This window comes from Melanotaenia boesemani, chromosome 11 (assembly GCF_017639745.1).
Source record: "Melanotaenia boesemani isolate fMelBoe1 chromosome 11, fMelBoe1.pri, whole genome shotgun sequence".
NCBI lineage: Eukaryota > Metazoa > Chordata > Actinopteri > Atheriniformes > Melanotaeniidae > Melanotaenia > Melanotaenia boesemani.
This window is the reverse complement of record NC_055692.1, coordinates 5124613-5141127: the sequence shown is the minus strand read 5'-3', so window position 1 is coordinate 5141127 and position 16515 is coordinate 5124613. Positions and strand designations below refer to the sequence as shown.

At 41.0% G+C, this 16515-nt stretch overlaps 1 protein-coding gene across 1 annotated transcript in view; it reads right to left on the bottom strand.

Annotated features, from left to right (window-relative positions):
- LOC121648534 (protein unc-13 homolog B-like) overlaps positions 1-16515 on the bottom strand; it is a 181405-nt gene that overhangs the window by 109449 nt on the left and 55441 nt on the right. Inside the window, exons 10-11 of the mRNA XM_041998727.1 lie at positions 7162-7446; positions 6852-6939 (exon numbers count right to left, since the gene is read on the bottom strand). Coding sequence (XP_041854661.1) covers positions 6852-6939; positions 7162-7446 — 373 coding nt within the window. The remainder of the gene's footprint in view (positions 1-6851; positions 6940-7161; positions 7447-16515) is intronic.

Here is a 16515-nt window from a genome sequence, read left to right as displayed (position 1 = left end):
TCTGGTGATTGTAATGAGCATGTCTGCTTATATATGCTGAAATTAAATGTTTTAATTTTCCATGGCTTACAAATGAACAGCCTAATGATTTTAGAAGTAAAACCTGATTTTATGCAATCAGGAAGTTTTCAAAGCCTCTAACAGGATCCGACTATATAAGTTTGTATCATAGTTGCACTTTAAATGAAGATAAACAGTGAAATTAAGGCTATTTTTAGAGATTCATTTCGAGGCTCCAGACTAATTCCACACGTTCGGAACAAAAGCACATAATTTAGATGCACTACTTAAATCTAATTAAACTGTAACACATGATTATATTTCAATCTTTACTGCATTAAATATAAAAGGAAGACAAAAGTCACTCAGGGACAAAGTTGCAAGGGGAAAGAATAACCTTGAGTAGGGCTAAAAAACACACAGCACATGTGAATGAATCCTTTAACTTTAATCTCAAAAAGCACATTACTTCTGTGAGTCGTCCATTGAACTAGAAATTGTTCCTTATCATCATATTTTATCTGGTGACGCCACTGACTACTGATTTGTGGATGAACCTTCTTTAATTGTTCATGGTCATTGTGGACTTTTCTTTACATGTTAGCCTTGACTGGCAGAAACTGTACTGGACCTAATTTTAGTTTATTTTCTTAACCCTTTAATACGATGTGTATCATATATGTGAAAGCTGGTTGGGCCTGGTTCTGTTTGCTTTTCCTCATTTTGTTTTCTTTCGAAGGATTGGTTGGTGGTAACCAGGGCGATCCGGAGCACGTGGTCAGTTCTTCCAACAGTCTGTCGGTCCCTTTCCTTCCTCCCTCAGCTGCTGGCTCCATGTTTTGTTTGGTTGGCTTTGGGCCGTAGTAGTTTAAGTTGTACACTTTCATCACTGCATGACACTATTTGACACTCATCCATCTGCTGACACACCTGACTGTCACGCCTCTTATCTTTATGTTTTGTTGGACATTTCTTTATATTTTTTTTCATAAATACTGCCGTTATGTTTGATTGAAACCCTGCTTTGTTTCCGTTTTTGTCATGGCTTCTGAGCCGGGTCGTGACTTTTACGATGCACTCCGTTTCTCAGACTTATTGTCTCACTATTTGATAAAATCTTCAAAACCCTGTCGTATACAATCTGATACTTGCGTTCTGCGCCTGGTGAATACCTTGTATACTACAATAACTTTGACATAGCGTGCGGTAATAAATTATACACACATGAAAATTTTTACTGTTTCCTTTTTTCACATTTTGTTAAAGGGCCAAATAAAGACGAGTGTGTCAGGCTTTATAGGACTGACAACTAAGATCGTCTTACCAGAACACCTCTCATATAACCTGAATATATGATCAGCACATGTACATATAGGAGCCTTAACCCTTTTGTTTCTGATTACATCAAATGTCTGTTAAACATCTGGATCCTGAAAATGTAAATGATCTAAGAAACATATTTCAGTTTGCAGCACCCTGTATACTGTATATAAGTGCTTAAGAGATTAAGAGCAACTTAAGTCATGTGTACTGCTGCTGTTTAGGGGCTCTCACAGCCAGTCTTGTTTGTTATGAACGGGGTGAAAACAACTTTTAATCTCTTTGAATCTGGAGGGTTTTATCCGTTTTTGCATCGCTATGTTGTGTCTAATATGAATTTGATGAGATGGCTGAGGCTAATAAAGCATGAGCAATTTTAAACGTGGTGCAAGTTTTTTCTGTCTGCATTGACCTTTTCATGGCATATCTTAAAAAAAACACTGTAAATGCAAAAATACACATTTCAAATGTGTATTTCTCCTCATTGTGTGTGGTACCAGATGTCGAAAAGCAAAGCTATTAGTGTGCACCAGATGTGGGCTTTGACACCAACAGGTAGAATATGCAAATTAGAAATGATTTTTCTTTATATAGCAACGGTTTGTGGTGTTGATCCATGCCGCTCAGGCTCTAAGACTTAAAACCACAAATGCAGCAGAGAAGAAAGTGACAGAAAAATATGCAAACACAACTTCAGGTTTTTTTCTGAAGTCAACAAGAAACTAAACTAGAAACAAAACTCAACATGCTGAAGATGCAACATTACTCCAAACACACACTTACCACTGTTTGCAGTGATGGTAATCTAATCATACAAATGTAAGGGTGTGTTTCCATAGAAATGGATATTGTTGCCATGGTACAATTCTTGCTACAAAGTCAAAAGAACTATTTTTGTCCTTAACGTGATGATTGCTGGCCAATGTCAAGCCTGGAGAAATTCCCTCCTTTTAAACATCTGCAACAACGGCAGGAATGTTTATGTTTAATGAGCACCATTTAATAAAACAGTAGAAGGAATGTTACCTGAAGTAGTACCTGAACGTGGAAGAAGAGCATTCAATCTGATTTTTTTATGTTACACTGAAATAGGAGTTTAATTCACAAAGCATAAAAGTGATTGCTGAGATGAAAAACTTCTCGTGAAGAGGGATCCTGTGTGGAAATTCTTTGGTGTTCTACCTTTCGAGGCAGTAAAAACTGTCTGTGAGTAAAAACTTAATTCATTATGATGAGTAAGTCCAAGATGTTGCATTCAGCTTTCAGTCAGGCCACGTTGAATTTAACAATATAACAAAAAAATCAGGTTTGGTTTCTGACTCAGGATCCCACCCTACTCTTCTCAAAGCATGCACAAACTCCTACACATGATCCAGAATGCAGCAACATGTCTAACATGCCTTTGATCAATCAAAAAAGGCACATCACTTTTTTTACTTATTGAGCTTCCACTGGGTGCAACAGTTCCCTGAATCAAACTGTTGCTTAAAGCGGCTGCTGGGTTGCACCCTCTCAGAAACTGTATCAATCCTACACATTCATTTCAGACTGTTTTTAGTTGTGGTTTCACAACGAAGGAATGAGCAGAAGTGTCCCACTGATACACACCTCTCCTAACACCTCTGACACTTACCTCACACTTCTTTATAAAGCCAACAGCTGTACTGAAGCTTCTCTCTTCAACCTCATTTGAGAGAGGAAAAAAGAACGGCTAAAGCTAAATGTAGATGGATACAAAGGGGGATGCTGAAAGTATGGAAGAGTCAGCAGTGTGAAGTGACTGAATGAATGATGATGAAGAGCAGCAGTGATGATATTCACTGACATTAAAAAGGGATCAAAGATCACATCCGAGTTGGGCTGAAGGTCTCTGCATGATTATAATGCAGAAAGGCAAAAGAAAGGTGGAAAAAATGACTGGTGTGATTTATTTCATTGGTGCAATGCAAACTCTGAGAATCCCTTTTTAGGTCTTAGACCAGATTTTTCCAGAAATGGTGTTAAGTTCATTAAACCTTCCCAAGAGCAGATGAAATAGCATATATGTCCGACATCGTTCTGTTCTGTCTCTTTGTTTCTCCCCAACCATATGTGTGTGTGTTTATAAAATTCTAGACGTGTTAATATTTTCTAAACACACTTAAATTAGTCCACAAATATACTGAAAATAATTTCCTTTGTATTTGTGTCTCTAAATTGAAGGTTGAAATAAATTCACAATTTTGTTAAACATCTGAAAACATTTTTTTTTTTTACTGAAATTGAAGTTTGTATACAATGCAAGAATGTTGACATTAGCTATGTTTACATGGAGCGCTTCTAATCAAACGTCCAACCAGAATAAAGAAAAAACATCCTGTAAACACGTCAGCTGATCCGATCAGCCTCGATCGGAAAGAATTTTCAATCTGATCGAAAGGGGTGTTTTAAACCTTTTTACGATGGGATCAGCAGGAAAAAGTAAGCATGTCTCCTCTCATTCCGATCGTTCTGTGGTACATGTTGTCTCTGCGCAGGCATGAACCACGTCGGGGTTACATGGCGTAATGAGTTTCAGGGAAGACTTGAACAACGGCGGCAGCAAAACAAAACAGGACGGATACGTTTTTGTTAGAAACTGAAGCGTTACTGAGCATATTAGTATTCAAAAGGTAAAAGAAAAACTTCTTACCCACAAGCAGCACTGCGCTTGTCAAAAGCATTTCGATCATATTAAATCTGTCCATCATGTAAATACAACTGATCGGATCACTTTATCCAGCGCCCATGTAAACATGTCAGTAGAAATCTCCAATCAGATCAATTCCAGTTGGATAAATGAAATATTTGTCCAACTGTGCTTGATAACCTGGCTCACATGAAATTACATTAATGGTTATTTACTTCAGAAGTATGAATTTAATTATTGATTTGGAATAGATTTAAGTACATACAAGTAACTTTCCTTTAGCCTGCTAGTTTAGTGGCTGACTTCTGTCAACATTTTTCTTCCATTTAAAACAAGATTTAGTAAAAGATCTCGTTTGGTTAAGCTGCATTTGACCACAAACACAGAAAATCTCAAAACTGGACTAAAATGAGTACAGCAAGACTGCTTTGTAATTGTTAATGAAAGGTGAGGGATCTGTATGCCTTCCTCTATGGGCCTTGTAAAAGATCAAAGGTGGCAAAAGAAAAAAAAAAGTCTTTCATTAAACTAATTATTCTCTCAGATCTTGGCTTGAGTGGCCTTCAGCAGCAGCAAAGGAGGAATCATCACCTGTGCGGAGGTGGCAAACTTCTTTATGTCTTTTTTTATGTTTGTGTAGACCAGCTCAACCAAGAAGAAATAACAAAAATGACTGATAACTCCTCCAAAACAGAAAAAAAGAGCTTTGATTTGACATCATCAAACCTTTCTAGAGAATATTCTGACACATTTTACCATACTGAGAGTCATACTGAGTGCCGTCTAATCAGAGCCAGGAACGATTCAACATGGGGATAAATGGGGAACATAGTGGGCTTCAATTACCCATTTTTCTTAATTTAATTTTAACACTCAAAGTTCTCTCAAGGCATACTTAAGAAAATGTACAAATTTGTCCATTACATCTGCCAGCAGGGACTTAATTCAGCTTCAGAGGAAGAATTCAGTCTTATGATTAAGTTGGTACCAAAAAGGCTGGATTAAAATAATAGCGCCGTTATCATCTTTGTATGTTTTAGCTGGCAGCGGCTGACAGCTCAGAAGGTTTCCTTTCAGAGGTTTGACTTTCATGCTGTTCTCCCTTTGTAGTGGTTGAAATGTCATTAAAACAAAAAACACCTGTCAAATGACTGAAGATTGGTGTAAAAGAAGGAACTGACATTTATGGCTACATAAAACAGATGGACTCTAAGATTTTAAGCTCAAATGTACAACCTTAAGTCATGAAGTTAAGTACTGAACTTTTGAAACCCATCCATGACACCCTCCAGGTCCTTCTAGGGCTGGGGTAATTAAGTTCGGTCCTGGGGTAGAAGTGGTTCAGCCATGTATTCAGAACTTTGTTTTGCAGCTGCACATGTAAGTTTGCATCTAGGATTGTAAAAGTGTTTCACGTTTTGTAAAGTTGTTTAGCCCTTGGTAAAAGTATTTCAGCATTGTACTTTTTTAAATGTAAACATGGTTTCTATCATGTAAATGATTATCATGAAAATTTAAAAATGTTTCACTCGATGTAATATTGTTTTTCCCTTCCTGGCCACCGTACATATGTCTAGAATGCATCAGAACATAAAGTAGTGCTGTCTTTTGCTAGATTTTCTGAGGAGAGGAAAAGATGAGAAAACACTTTTGTAACTTTGTGCTCTTTGTTAAAACAATATTAGAACAGTAGCTTCATTTGAACTTGTCAAATATAAATTTATTCTTGGTATTACCGAATGACTTATTTATTCACAACACCTGAAAAACTACAAATAAACAACATAGTTCATTATTTAAGCGCAGGAACAAGAGTTTCTGATTTAATTCCCAGCTGTTTCCAGCCTCTATTGCTCAAGAGTTTTCTCATTCATGACAAACAGAAAGCCATGCTAGGAAGAAAAGTCATAAATAGTTATAAACCTTATTCTCCCTGAAGGGGTCTAGTTGTTCCTTTCTGCCACGTGGAGGTCGGTTTATAGGATCAGCTGCTGTACAACGGGGACTGTGCGTCGTACTCCAGGACTCTTTAGTGATGTTTTGTCAACACATTTACACCTGATGAGTTTGTGTTTCCTCGGTAATCTCACTATACTGCTGCTTCCTGTTGAGATTTAATTCCTCTTCATTTGTTTCCCTCTTGTCCTCAGGAAACAAATAAGTCTAAAGAATCCATCTGAACAGACAGAACCAGCATGCACCAGGCTGGGCGTCTTGTTTTTTACCAGGGCAAGAGAAGCAGAAGTCAAAGGAACTGTTTGATTATGTTTGCTTGCTTGCCATGGAGGAATAAACCGTTTAACTTGCATTTTGTTTGGAAAATGGACTTCTTTTTTGCATGAATAAAGAACTTGTCCATGGTGCATCTGTGGTTCTTTTGGAATAGGTTTATGATTGAAGACTAGCCACATCAAAATGTAACATTTGCAGGACTTAGATAGACCCCAAACAACTGTAAATCGCCCCCAGGTGACTGGTACAATAATCTGAGTGATCGATTTAATATGTTGTCTGGAGCCGCAGAGTGATAGCCAGATTTTAAGAACTTGCTGATAAAAAAGTGGAGTTGCAGATCAAAGAAATCCCTTAGGGCCACAACAGTGATGCAAATGGTTGTGGCATGACTGGAAACTCAACCAACCCATAGGGTAGAAGAAGTAGTGAAAGTTTCATGAGAGCAAACACAGAGAAACAGCTATGTAAACATGCCTACCATGTGTATTATTATACTATTCTGCTAAGATATATGCTTACCTTCTATAATAAAATATATATACATTAATTATCTAAGTGTCTAATTGTGTATGAGAGTGCAAGAAGGAGAAATCGCAGATGAGAGAACAGAGAAAATAAGTTTTCCTACCTCAATGATGTTGACTCTAACTTTGTTGTATGCTTTCAGCCAGCGCACCTTAGATGGAGAGCAAGGTGGAGGCCCATCCTCGAAGAAACTGAGGAAGATCAAAAAGACATCAATAGTTTCAAAAGCACACGAGAAGACAGAGACGAATACACATAAATATCAAAGAATCTTGTTGTCATGACAACACGGAAATATCTACTGGCTTGTTTTTTTGCTGATACTTGGGCATTATGAGGTTGGTCACATTTGACTACCAGTGATATATTTTCAGGTAGAGTATCTTGTTTTTATCTATATATTTATTACATACCTGAGTTTGGTCTGACTCTTTATTTCATAGTTATCCAAGGTCGGCTTGGAGAGGATGACAGAAGAGTCCTTCAAATCTTTATTGGAACCAGGCTCTGGGAGGGCATTCACTTCCTTCTCAACCTCCTCATCCTCGTTCCAAATGGATGATTGGCTCCGGAGAGGAGGTTGAGGCTCGCTGGGGGGACCGGATTCTGGATGCTGGCGCTCCTCAGGCTCAGAGCTGAGCTGGGAGCTGATGGGGCTGAGGTTGCCCGATGAATCCAGGTGACTGCTGTCCAGCGGGCTGTAGAAAAGTGAGATTGGTGCACTTATTCCAAAGTTAAATCCAAAAATGTGCTGCAGTTATTAGTAATCTCCAATCAAAAGAAATGTATTTGCTTTGATTAAGAAAGCAACTTTCAACTGTGTGGGTGAGGAAGTTAGCATCTTAAATCAACTATTTCAAGGAGACTCACAAGTAAACTAAAGGGCAAAAGAAACATAAATTTTAGAGAGACAGAAAAAAGGAATGGAAACTAAAAAGGTTCAGAAAAGAAGCTTAGAAGATGAAGCCAAAATTGGAGATGGATTACTGGAATAAGTTCAGTATGGTGTAAAATCGGAAAAATTACCTTTTTTAATAACCAAAAATAGCACATTTAGAAGATCTGTAAGATGATGAGTGCATATTATTACCTATGATAGCTCTAATTCCTAACATCATTTAAACACAAAGGATAAAAGTGGTGTTAGTGCGGCAGAGAGATGTCTACCCTGCAGGGCATGATGAAAATCATAAGTCACCGACTCAGAAGGAGAGATGTGTGACTGGTGGATGATTGAGACTCCTAACGAGGAAAGTGGCCCGGTGCTTTAACTGGAATGATTTACTTTGTGTTGGGTGTAGGCCAAATGACTTCTCACTGTTTGTTTTATTCCAGTGTCCGGCCTGCCTCCACGGTGTGTGCTGCAACACCGTCATAAATCAATCGGAGTTTGATTCATTTAAACAAATTGGCTGAGACTTGGAAATAATTCAGTAAACTGCAGAGGACAGTGGAAGGCGGAGGCTCTGTAACTGCCTCACCAGTGCAAAGCTAATAAATAAAACCATCAGTTTCTTCATTAATTGTGTTTCCATCAATGTCAATGAAGGTATTACTGAGGTGGTGTAAAATAGCTCTGCTATATTTACTCTAATGATGCCCATCTTCTGACATGTGATCATTTCATGTCTTATGGTTTCATCACATAACTCGCAATGGCTAATTTTCAATGACTGATTTGTATTTATGTTTGTGGATTTATCCTACTCTCTGATCTAGATATTTTTGGTGGAAATAAATAAAAAGTATCTAAAAGTATATGGGAAAGGGGACAATGGTCAATCAGACTAAACTATAGAGAATAGGAAAATAATGGGAAACAAGGAAGAGGAAAAGGGTTCCATGACTATAATAGCATGATAAATGAACACGGACATTTATCATACAGGTACTAGCCTTTTTGGAGCTTCCTTTTGCAAGAGATCCTTTGGTTGATCTGCTCCCAAATCTGCATGCGTGATGTCGGGCGTGCTTACTTCCCCTTTGTCCAACTCGGATGGGGTAATTTTTAACTGAGGTTTATCCAAACTTTCTGTTATTGAACCCGAGTAAAATGGGAGGTCGGACTGTGGAGTCTGTGCTAATGTATCACAGCTTCCTGTTTTTGATGTTTCTGTCGGTCCTTCTGTGTCACTGGCATCCGCACTTCCAGTTTCTCCTGAACCTGGGGAAGGTTTGTCAGATTCTGGTTCTTCAAACTCCTCTGTAGATTTTGGACCTTCAGATTGAGGTTGGGACGTGACCACAGGAGGGGTGGTTTCAGGTTTAGGAGAGTCAGAGGTGCCAAACATTGAGGTTAGTTTCAAACCAAACACAGATGGAGCAGTTGGTGTTTCTTCCTTTCCTGTTGACTTTTCATCCTGGAAAATCCCGGCTGAAAGGCTTTTAAAGCCAGAAAAGAGACCACTGTCTGTTTGTTGTGGATGTGGTGTCTTAGCAGCAGTGGCTGGGGATGTTGTGGTGGAGAAAAAGGATCCAAAAGATGAAGTGCCTTCAGCAGCTGCTGACATAAAGCCAAATTTAGGAGTGGTCAGACCAGGTATTTCGAAGACGCCCTTGGTTTCAGGAGCTGTGGGTGGTGTAGCTTTGTCAGACACTCCAGCACCGGGCTCCTCTAAATGTTCAGCATGTTGCTCATCCCCTACCTCTTTTACAGGACATGCGGGGGTAGATTCACTGACAGAAACTTCCTCTGCTTCTATTTTGTCTTTTCTTTCTGCTTCTTCCACTAGCCCCTTTTCAGGTAGTTCCCAGTCCTCTGTGCCTTTAGCTTGTCCATCTTCATGTAAAGCTGTACTCTCTTCAGTTGACTTTTCGGTTTTCTCAGGGTTTGACACATGTGCGGAGGGATCACTTTGTTCAGACTCTTTGTCTGGCTCTTGTGGTCCCTCAGGTTTAGTTGACTCTGGACCTTTGAACATGCCAAATAGATCACTGGTCAGGGACTCTGTCCCAATGCTACTTGGAATACCAAAAAATGAGCTTTTCTGCTGAGGTTGTTGTTGTTGTGGCTGACGAGGAGTCGGTGATGATCCAAAAAGTGATCCAGGTGAACTTGAAAAAAATCCACCAACAGTTGGTGTTTTACTTGGTGCACTTGGGGTAGAAAACATAGACATGAAACCAGAAAAGGGAGCTGGTTCAGGGGGCTTTTGTGGTCCTGGTTGTCTTGGACCAGCCATTCTTGGTCCAGCCATCCGTGGTCCTCCCATCCGTGGTCCTCCTATTCGTGGTCCTTCCATTCTTGGTCCTCCCATTCGTGGTCCTTCCATTCTTGGTCCCCCTATTCTTGGTCCTCCCATTCTTTGTCCTGGTAGACCAGGTGCTCTTGGCATGCCCGGCATGGGCTGTTGCTGTGGCGGAGGACCAGCAGGTGCTGCTAGGCTGCTCTCAGCAGTTTTTTCTTCATTTGATGATGAGGTTACTGCACCAGAAGTTTCCCCTTCAGACGTTTTCTCTAATCCACCTACAGGTTCTGTAGTAGCCTCTAATTTAGCTTCTGTTTCTACTGATGACACTTTAAAGTCTTTCTCTGATTCTGAAACTGTACTCACCACAGCTTCTGTGGTAGGTATTTCTGCTATTTCTGTGGCTGATTCAACCAAAGTTGCCTCTATGATGAACTTTTCTGCATCTGTGACCACTTTTTGTTCTTCACTAGCAACTTTCAAAGCCTCCTCAGATAATTTTTTAACATCAGCAACTGCTGGTTGTTCCTCAGCATCATTTCTTGTTGCCTCCTCAGATGGTTTTGCAACATCTGCAACTGGTGTTTGTTCTGTACCAACAACTTTCAAAGCCTCCTCAGATGATTTTTCAACATCAGCAACTGCTGGTTGTTCCTCAGCATCATTTCTTGTAGCCTCCTCAGATGGTTTTGCAACATCTGCAACTGGTGTTTGTTCTGCACCAATAACTTTCAAAGTCTCCTCTGATGATTTTTCCACATCAGCAGCTGGAGTTTCCTCTTCACCAGCAACTTTCAAAATCACCTCAGTTTGTTTTCCTGTCTCTAAAGGTATAACCTCCCCCTCAACCACAGCTTTTACTTGGTCTACTCCAGCCATATCACAGCCTGTTGGTTTTTCAATTGAATCTTTAACACTTTCTTGAGTTTGGACAGTAAACTTTTCCTCCTCGTTTTTAGATTCTTTATATTCACTTGAAATGCCTGACTGTGTGTCACTAACTTCTTTTACAGCTTGGTGGTCCATGAGTGTGTCTTTCTCTGGCAGATTACTAACTGTATTTGATGTATCTGTAATAGAGGTTTCAGTCACAAGTGATGCATTTTGATCACAAGGAATATTTTCTTGCATTGTAGTTTCTTTATCCACATCTGTATCTGTCTGAGAAACAGAAATTTCTCTGGCATCTTTAGTAGTGTCTTTAGTTGAATCTTGTACGTCTTGAGACCTAACTTCAACTTCCTCCTTAACTAATGATGTAGGGAGAGACTCAGAGGGTACATTTTTAATGGTTTCTATACTGTCTTCCTTTCCCTCTTCTGTAGAAGCTTTTGTTTCAATGGGTTTAACTGGTTCAGAGGCAAGCTCCTCTTTTACAGGAGTAGTCTTTTCTGACTCTGCTTTTGTTTCCTCCATGAAAGACATTCCAAACAAGCCAAACCCAGTTTTAGGTTTGTTACTGTCAGAGCTTCCACCAAGTGAAAACACTGAGAAAACTCCCTCTGATTCAGGTGGTTTAGAAACTGCAGGTGGTGCTTCTGTTGGTTTTTGGCTTTGTCCACCAAACATAGAGAACAATCCCTTCCCTGGGGTATCTGGAGCACTAGGTCTCTGTGGTGTAGCTGTTGGTCCAGGTGGATGCATTCTAGGTCCTGCTTGGGGCTGGGGACCAAGACCACCAAACTTGGAAAACAAACCAGTACCTGGGGTATCTTTTGGTGCTGCAGAACCTGGTAAGATGCCACCAAATAGAGAAGAACCAGTGGGAGGTCCCCTTGGTGAGGAACCACCCCCTTGATGACCTCTTGGACTGGGTGGTTGTTGAGGTGTAGGTGCACCAAACATGGAAAACAGACCTTTTCCTGGGGGTTCTTTGGGTGGAGGACCTCTAGGCCGGACACCCTGAGCAGTTGGACCCCTTGGACCAGATGGAGGCTGACTGCTAGCCCCACCAAACATGGAGAACAGACCTTTTCCCTGAGGCTCCTGGGGAGCTGACAGTGGTGGTGTGTCTTTGGTCTCAGAAGAAGAGGGGGCATTTGACCCACCAAACATTGAAAGCAGCCCTGTCCCGGGAGGGTCTTTGCTAGATGAGCCAGGAAGAATGCCACCAAGAATTGATAATCCAGTTTGGGAAGAGGGCTGTTGTGAGGCTGCAGTAGAACCACTAAACATTGAAAATATACCTTTTCCTGCTTGTTCATTGGGCTGTTCAGTCTTGAGCTGATCACCCTCGATAGTGGAATTATCTTCCTTGGAGAATGAAGTTTCCTCTGTGGGAGGTTTGGTGGGACTGGGTTGGGGCACAGATAGAGGAACATCCTTTTCAGTTTTGTCATGAAGCTCTTGAACTCCTTCAGGTGATTTAACATCTGAGACTGAGGAATCCTCTTTGAGCGACTGAATTTCAGGTAGCACCACATCTGGAGATTTGCTGTCATCCTTGTGGGCCTTCTCTTCAAGTGATTCAACACCCTCAGGCAGTTTTTCTAAAGCTGTTTTTTCAACCTGGCAGGCTAGGTCGTTCTCAGGTTTTACTACTTCAACAGGTACTATGTCTGCAGTTACTGTCTCTTTGTCTGTGGAAGTCCCTTCAACTTGCAGCCCATGAATCTCAGTAGTCTTTGATGCTACTTCAGTTTTGGAGAGGGTAGTCTCTGTTGTTGGACTTTTCTCAATCGGTATGCTGTGCAAGTCTTGTTCATTTACATGTTTAAGATCTGTTGTACATACTGTGAGTGGCATTTCTGGTGTGCAAGTCTTGGTTTCCTCATTAGATACATCAATAGATGCTTCTATGCTACTGCTTTCTATTGTACCGGCATCTTTAGAAATAACCAACTGTGCAACAACATTGGTGAGTAAAGTTTCTTTATGGTCTGTTGGTATTACTGTACTTGGAGTGGTATCTTCAGAGACACCAACCTCTGACAAATCAGGCTTGCTACGTTCTTTTGATTCAAGGTCATTTGTATCTTCTTCTGGTGAGCTTGCTGCTGAGACAAAAATATGGGGCAGTCTTACATAAGGTCTTGGCTCCCCTGGTTCATATTCTGTACCAGGAGAAAGTACTTCTGAGGAATTAATACCAATGTAGATTGACTTTGGCTGTTGCCTTTGTTCTTGTGGTAGAATGCCTTCAGGAGAAATCTTGTCATTACTGGTAATAACACTGATGGATTCTGTGGATGTAGATAATTTAGTCTCCTTTGAACCTTGCTGTTGTGACATGTCTAATTCAGATACAGCCATTTTATTTGTAATGGCAGGACTCTCTTCTACAGTTGGTGTTGATGTGAACTTTGAATATGTTTGTGAAGCACCAATCCTTTGGATTCCTTCTTGTAGCATGGTATATGGTAGTTTCATAGGTGAAGTTTCAGGAGGAGGCCATTCTTTCCCTGGTGTTTCTCTTACTGGGCTAGTAATTAATGTTGCATGTGGTTGTGTAAAGTCCACTGGTGACACCACTGAGGATGCTTGCTGGCTTGCATTATTCAAAATCAAATATCTGTGTTGTGATTCAGTGATTGGTGAAGTGGCTTGAGCAAACTGTAATTGCATAGCAACAGACTGATCTTTGGGTGATTCAGATGAAGCAGTCAGTTTACCTTTAGGTATCATTGGTGCAATAGACTGAGAACTTGAGACAACAGGACTATGTGGGCTTGAAGCAACTTTCTCTGATATTTTAATAACAGGGGTTACTGGAGAGACGGGTGCACCAGTATTTAGAGGTTTAGACACAATCTCAGTCTGGTGGGGCATAACAGTAGCTGGTTTTGGACCAGCAAAAGACTGCGAGTCCAATCCATTAAATCTGTTAATTAACCCCTTGACAGAGGTGGCTCCTGCTGGTGTTACAGGTACTTGTGGTCCTTGTGGTTCAGTTCTGAAGCCTTGACTCTGATAGCTACTCATTGCCTGTATCGTAGGCATTGAGTCATGTCTTGTGGCAGGCTGTGATACTATTGTGGTAGCTTGTGTTGCACCTTGAATTGAAGCCACAGTACTTGAAGGTACACTTGGTGTGTAGTAATGTTGGGCAGTGACAAGACTTCCGCTCATATCAGGTTGATTTGATACCTGAGGAGATCCTTGTGCGTAATATGCTGCAGCTGGAACACTGTGGACAGGCCGTACCACTCCTGATGATAAAGAAGGATCAGTTCTGTATTTGCTCTGGGCTGGGTGGGCAATTACACCAGACTGAGCATTCAAAGGCAATGATGTAGGAACAGTTTGGGATCCATCATACATTTGATGGGTAGGGTGATGAATAGATGGAGGTCGACTACTTGTTATTGCTCCACTGTCTTCACCCTCCTCAGTGCTTCCATAGCTGTCCACAGTCGCCTGTTTAATAAGAATTTTAGGCCTTTGGGTCATGTCTTGCCGAGCACTTGTATCTTGCTTTTGCAACTTCAGAGCTTGTGGTTGAGAGCTCACTATGAATGCAGTCTGGCCTATTTCCATACCAGGATGTTGGTACTGCTGCTGTGGAGCTGACTGTTGTGTTTGCAGCAGAGGTATGTTTTGAGACATTTGTTCTGGTCTCCTGGATTGAAGATATACACCATCAACCTGTTCACATGCACCATAAGGTGAAGAACGAGTCAATTCACTGCCCTGAGCAGCCTGGGCAGCAAAGTGCTGAGGAGGCTGAATCCTCCTTTCAGTGGGAACCAAAGAAGAATTCACCAGTTCTGAGTTTAATCCTGGTCCTGACTGCATTCTGCAATGTATTCCAGGTTGAGTGGTAGTCTGTTTGTCAGTCATGTATTGTGATGACCTCTGAGTTTGAGAAAATGTGGTGTCAACCCTGGCCTCTTCCCTAATGTTTGCAGGTACATATTGCTGTGGACAGGACATTCTGTATTCAGGGGGAAAAGAAACATAAGGAAAGGTAAAATCCTTTGCATCCTGATGATCAGCAACTGTTGTGCTTTTAAGATCCACCGTCAAATCAACAATGCCCACTGTTTTTATCTTTTGTGACTGCTTCTCACTTTGCATTCTTTCTGACATTTCTTTCTTTGCTGTTTTATTTGTAAAGTTCATGGGCTCTCCATCTTTTAGTTCAGCTTGAACGCTTGAACCATAACTTTTACTTGAACTGTCTTTTGCTGAGAAGTCTACTGGGATATTTTGTTGCTTTGTGTCCTTGTAATAGGACTTTGACTGACACAACACATCATTACAGTGGTATGTGGAAATCTGTCTATGCAGATTCTCAGTTGTGCTGACTCCACTCATAACCTGTCTTCTTTGTTGACATGCAGATTGTTCCACTATGAGTGGTAAACCAGCAGAACCATTCCTAATTATAATTGTCTTGTCCCTGACTAATGGCACAACTCCAGTCAACATGATCACAGGAGCTACTTCTGACTGCTTCTGTTGGGGTTTTGAAGACATGTCTAGGAACCCTTTGATTGAATTAGCAGGTGCAGATGTTTCTTGACATCCACTTTGCACAAATTCTTGTTGGATCTGTTTTGGTGATCCTACCACTATTGTCTGTTGTCTTCTGGGTTGCTCCTGGGGATGATGTGTCTCCACAATTAGTGGAACACCAACAGAATCTCCTTGAGAATATGTTAAGCTTGATCGTCTTGTGCGCACCAGTGATACTGGGTCTGAATAGTGTGTCACTGCATCAGATTGGCATGCCTTTGTTGACATATCAACCGTGCCTTTTACAGAGTTTGCTGGAGCCGTACTGAGCGAATGTCGCTGGGTGGTGGATTGTGACATAAAGGAACGCTGCCTTGCTTTGGAGCTGGGAAGAGGCTGCTGCAGAACGGGGACAGCTTGTATGTCTGGAATTTGCCTTTTTTGTACAGGGGTCACATCTTGACATTGTGTGCTTTTTGATTCCAGTGAAGCTAGGTCAACCACCAGCGAGATACCAACCGAATCGCTCCTTGCAATTGCTCTTGCACTTGGCTTATTTACAAGTGGAATTGCTTGATCTGGAGCACACTCATTTTCAGGAACTGTTTTCTCCAGCGTGCCTTGACCTGGTTTGGATGACATATCCAGCACCGCTTCTGTGGCATGTTTTATTGAAATTGATGTCTCATGTGTCTGTTTTGTGACTGATGACTGTAAAGATGGCTGATTTGATTGTGTTAATAATCCTGGTTTGATCTGCCACGATTGTCGTTTGTTTAGCACAGAGTCGGAGAGACTGTGAAGCTTATTCTCAGTCCCCTGCTTGTGAATGGATTGTATAGTCACCACAGAGTCACCAGAGAGTTTTTCAGAGAGAATAGCTACATTTGGTGCCACTTCCCTCAAGCTGGTAGATTTCGAGGTCATGTTTTGTGTGCTGTTCAGTGAACTGGCTGGCTCTTTTACAGGTGGCGAATAAATATACTCTGGTTGTTGCTGTGATACTGCTCTGTAGGTCAAGTCAATAGATTCCTGGTGACTTAAACTTTTTTCTGTCTCCACACAAGCAATTGGTTTTCTCCTTGTCAATGAAAGTGCCTCACAGGCAGGATCTTTTGATGGAACAGCTGTTTGCAAAACCTGCACGGCTGTTGCCTTCACAGACATATCTAGTGTAGCTTT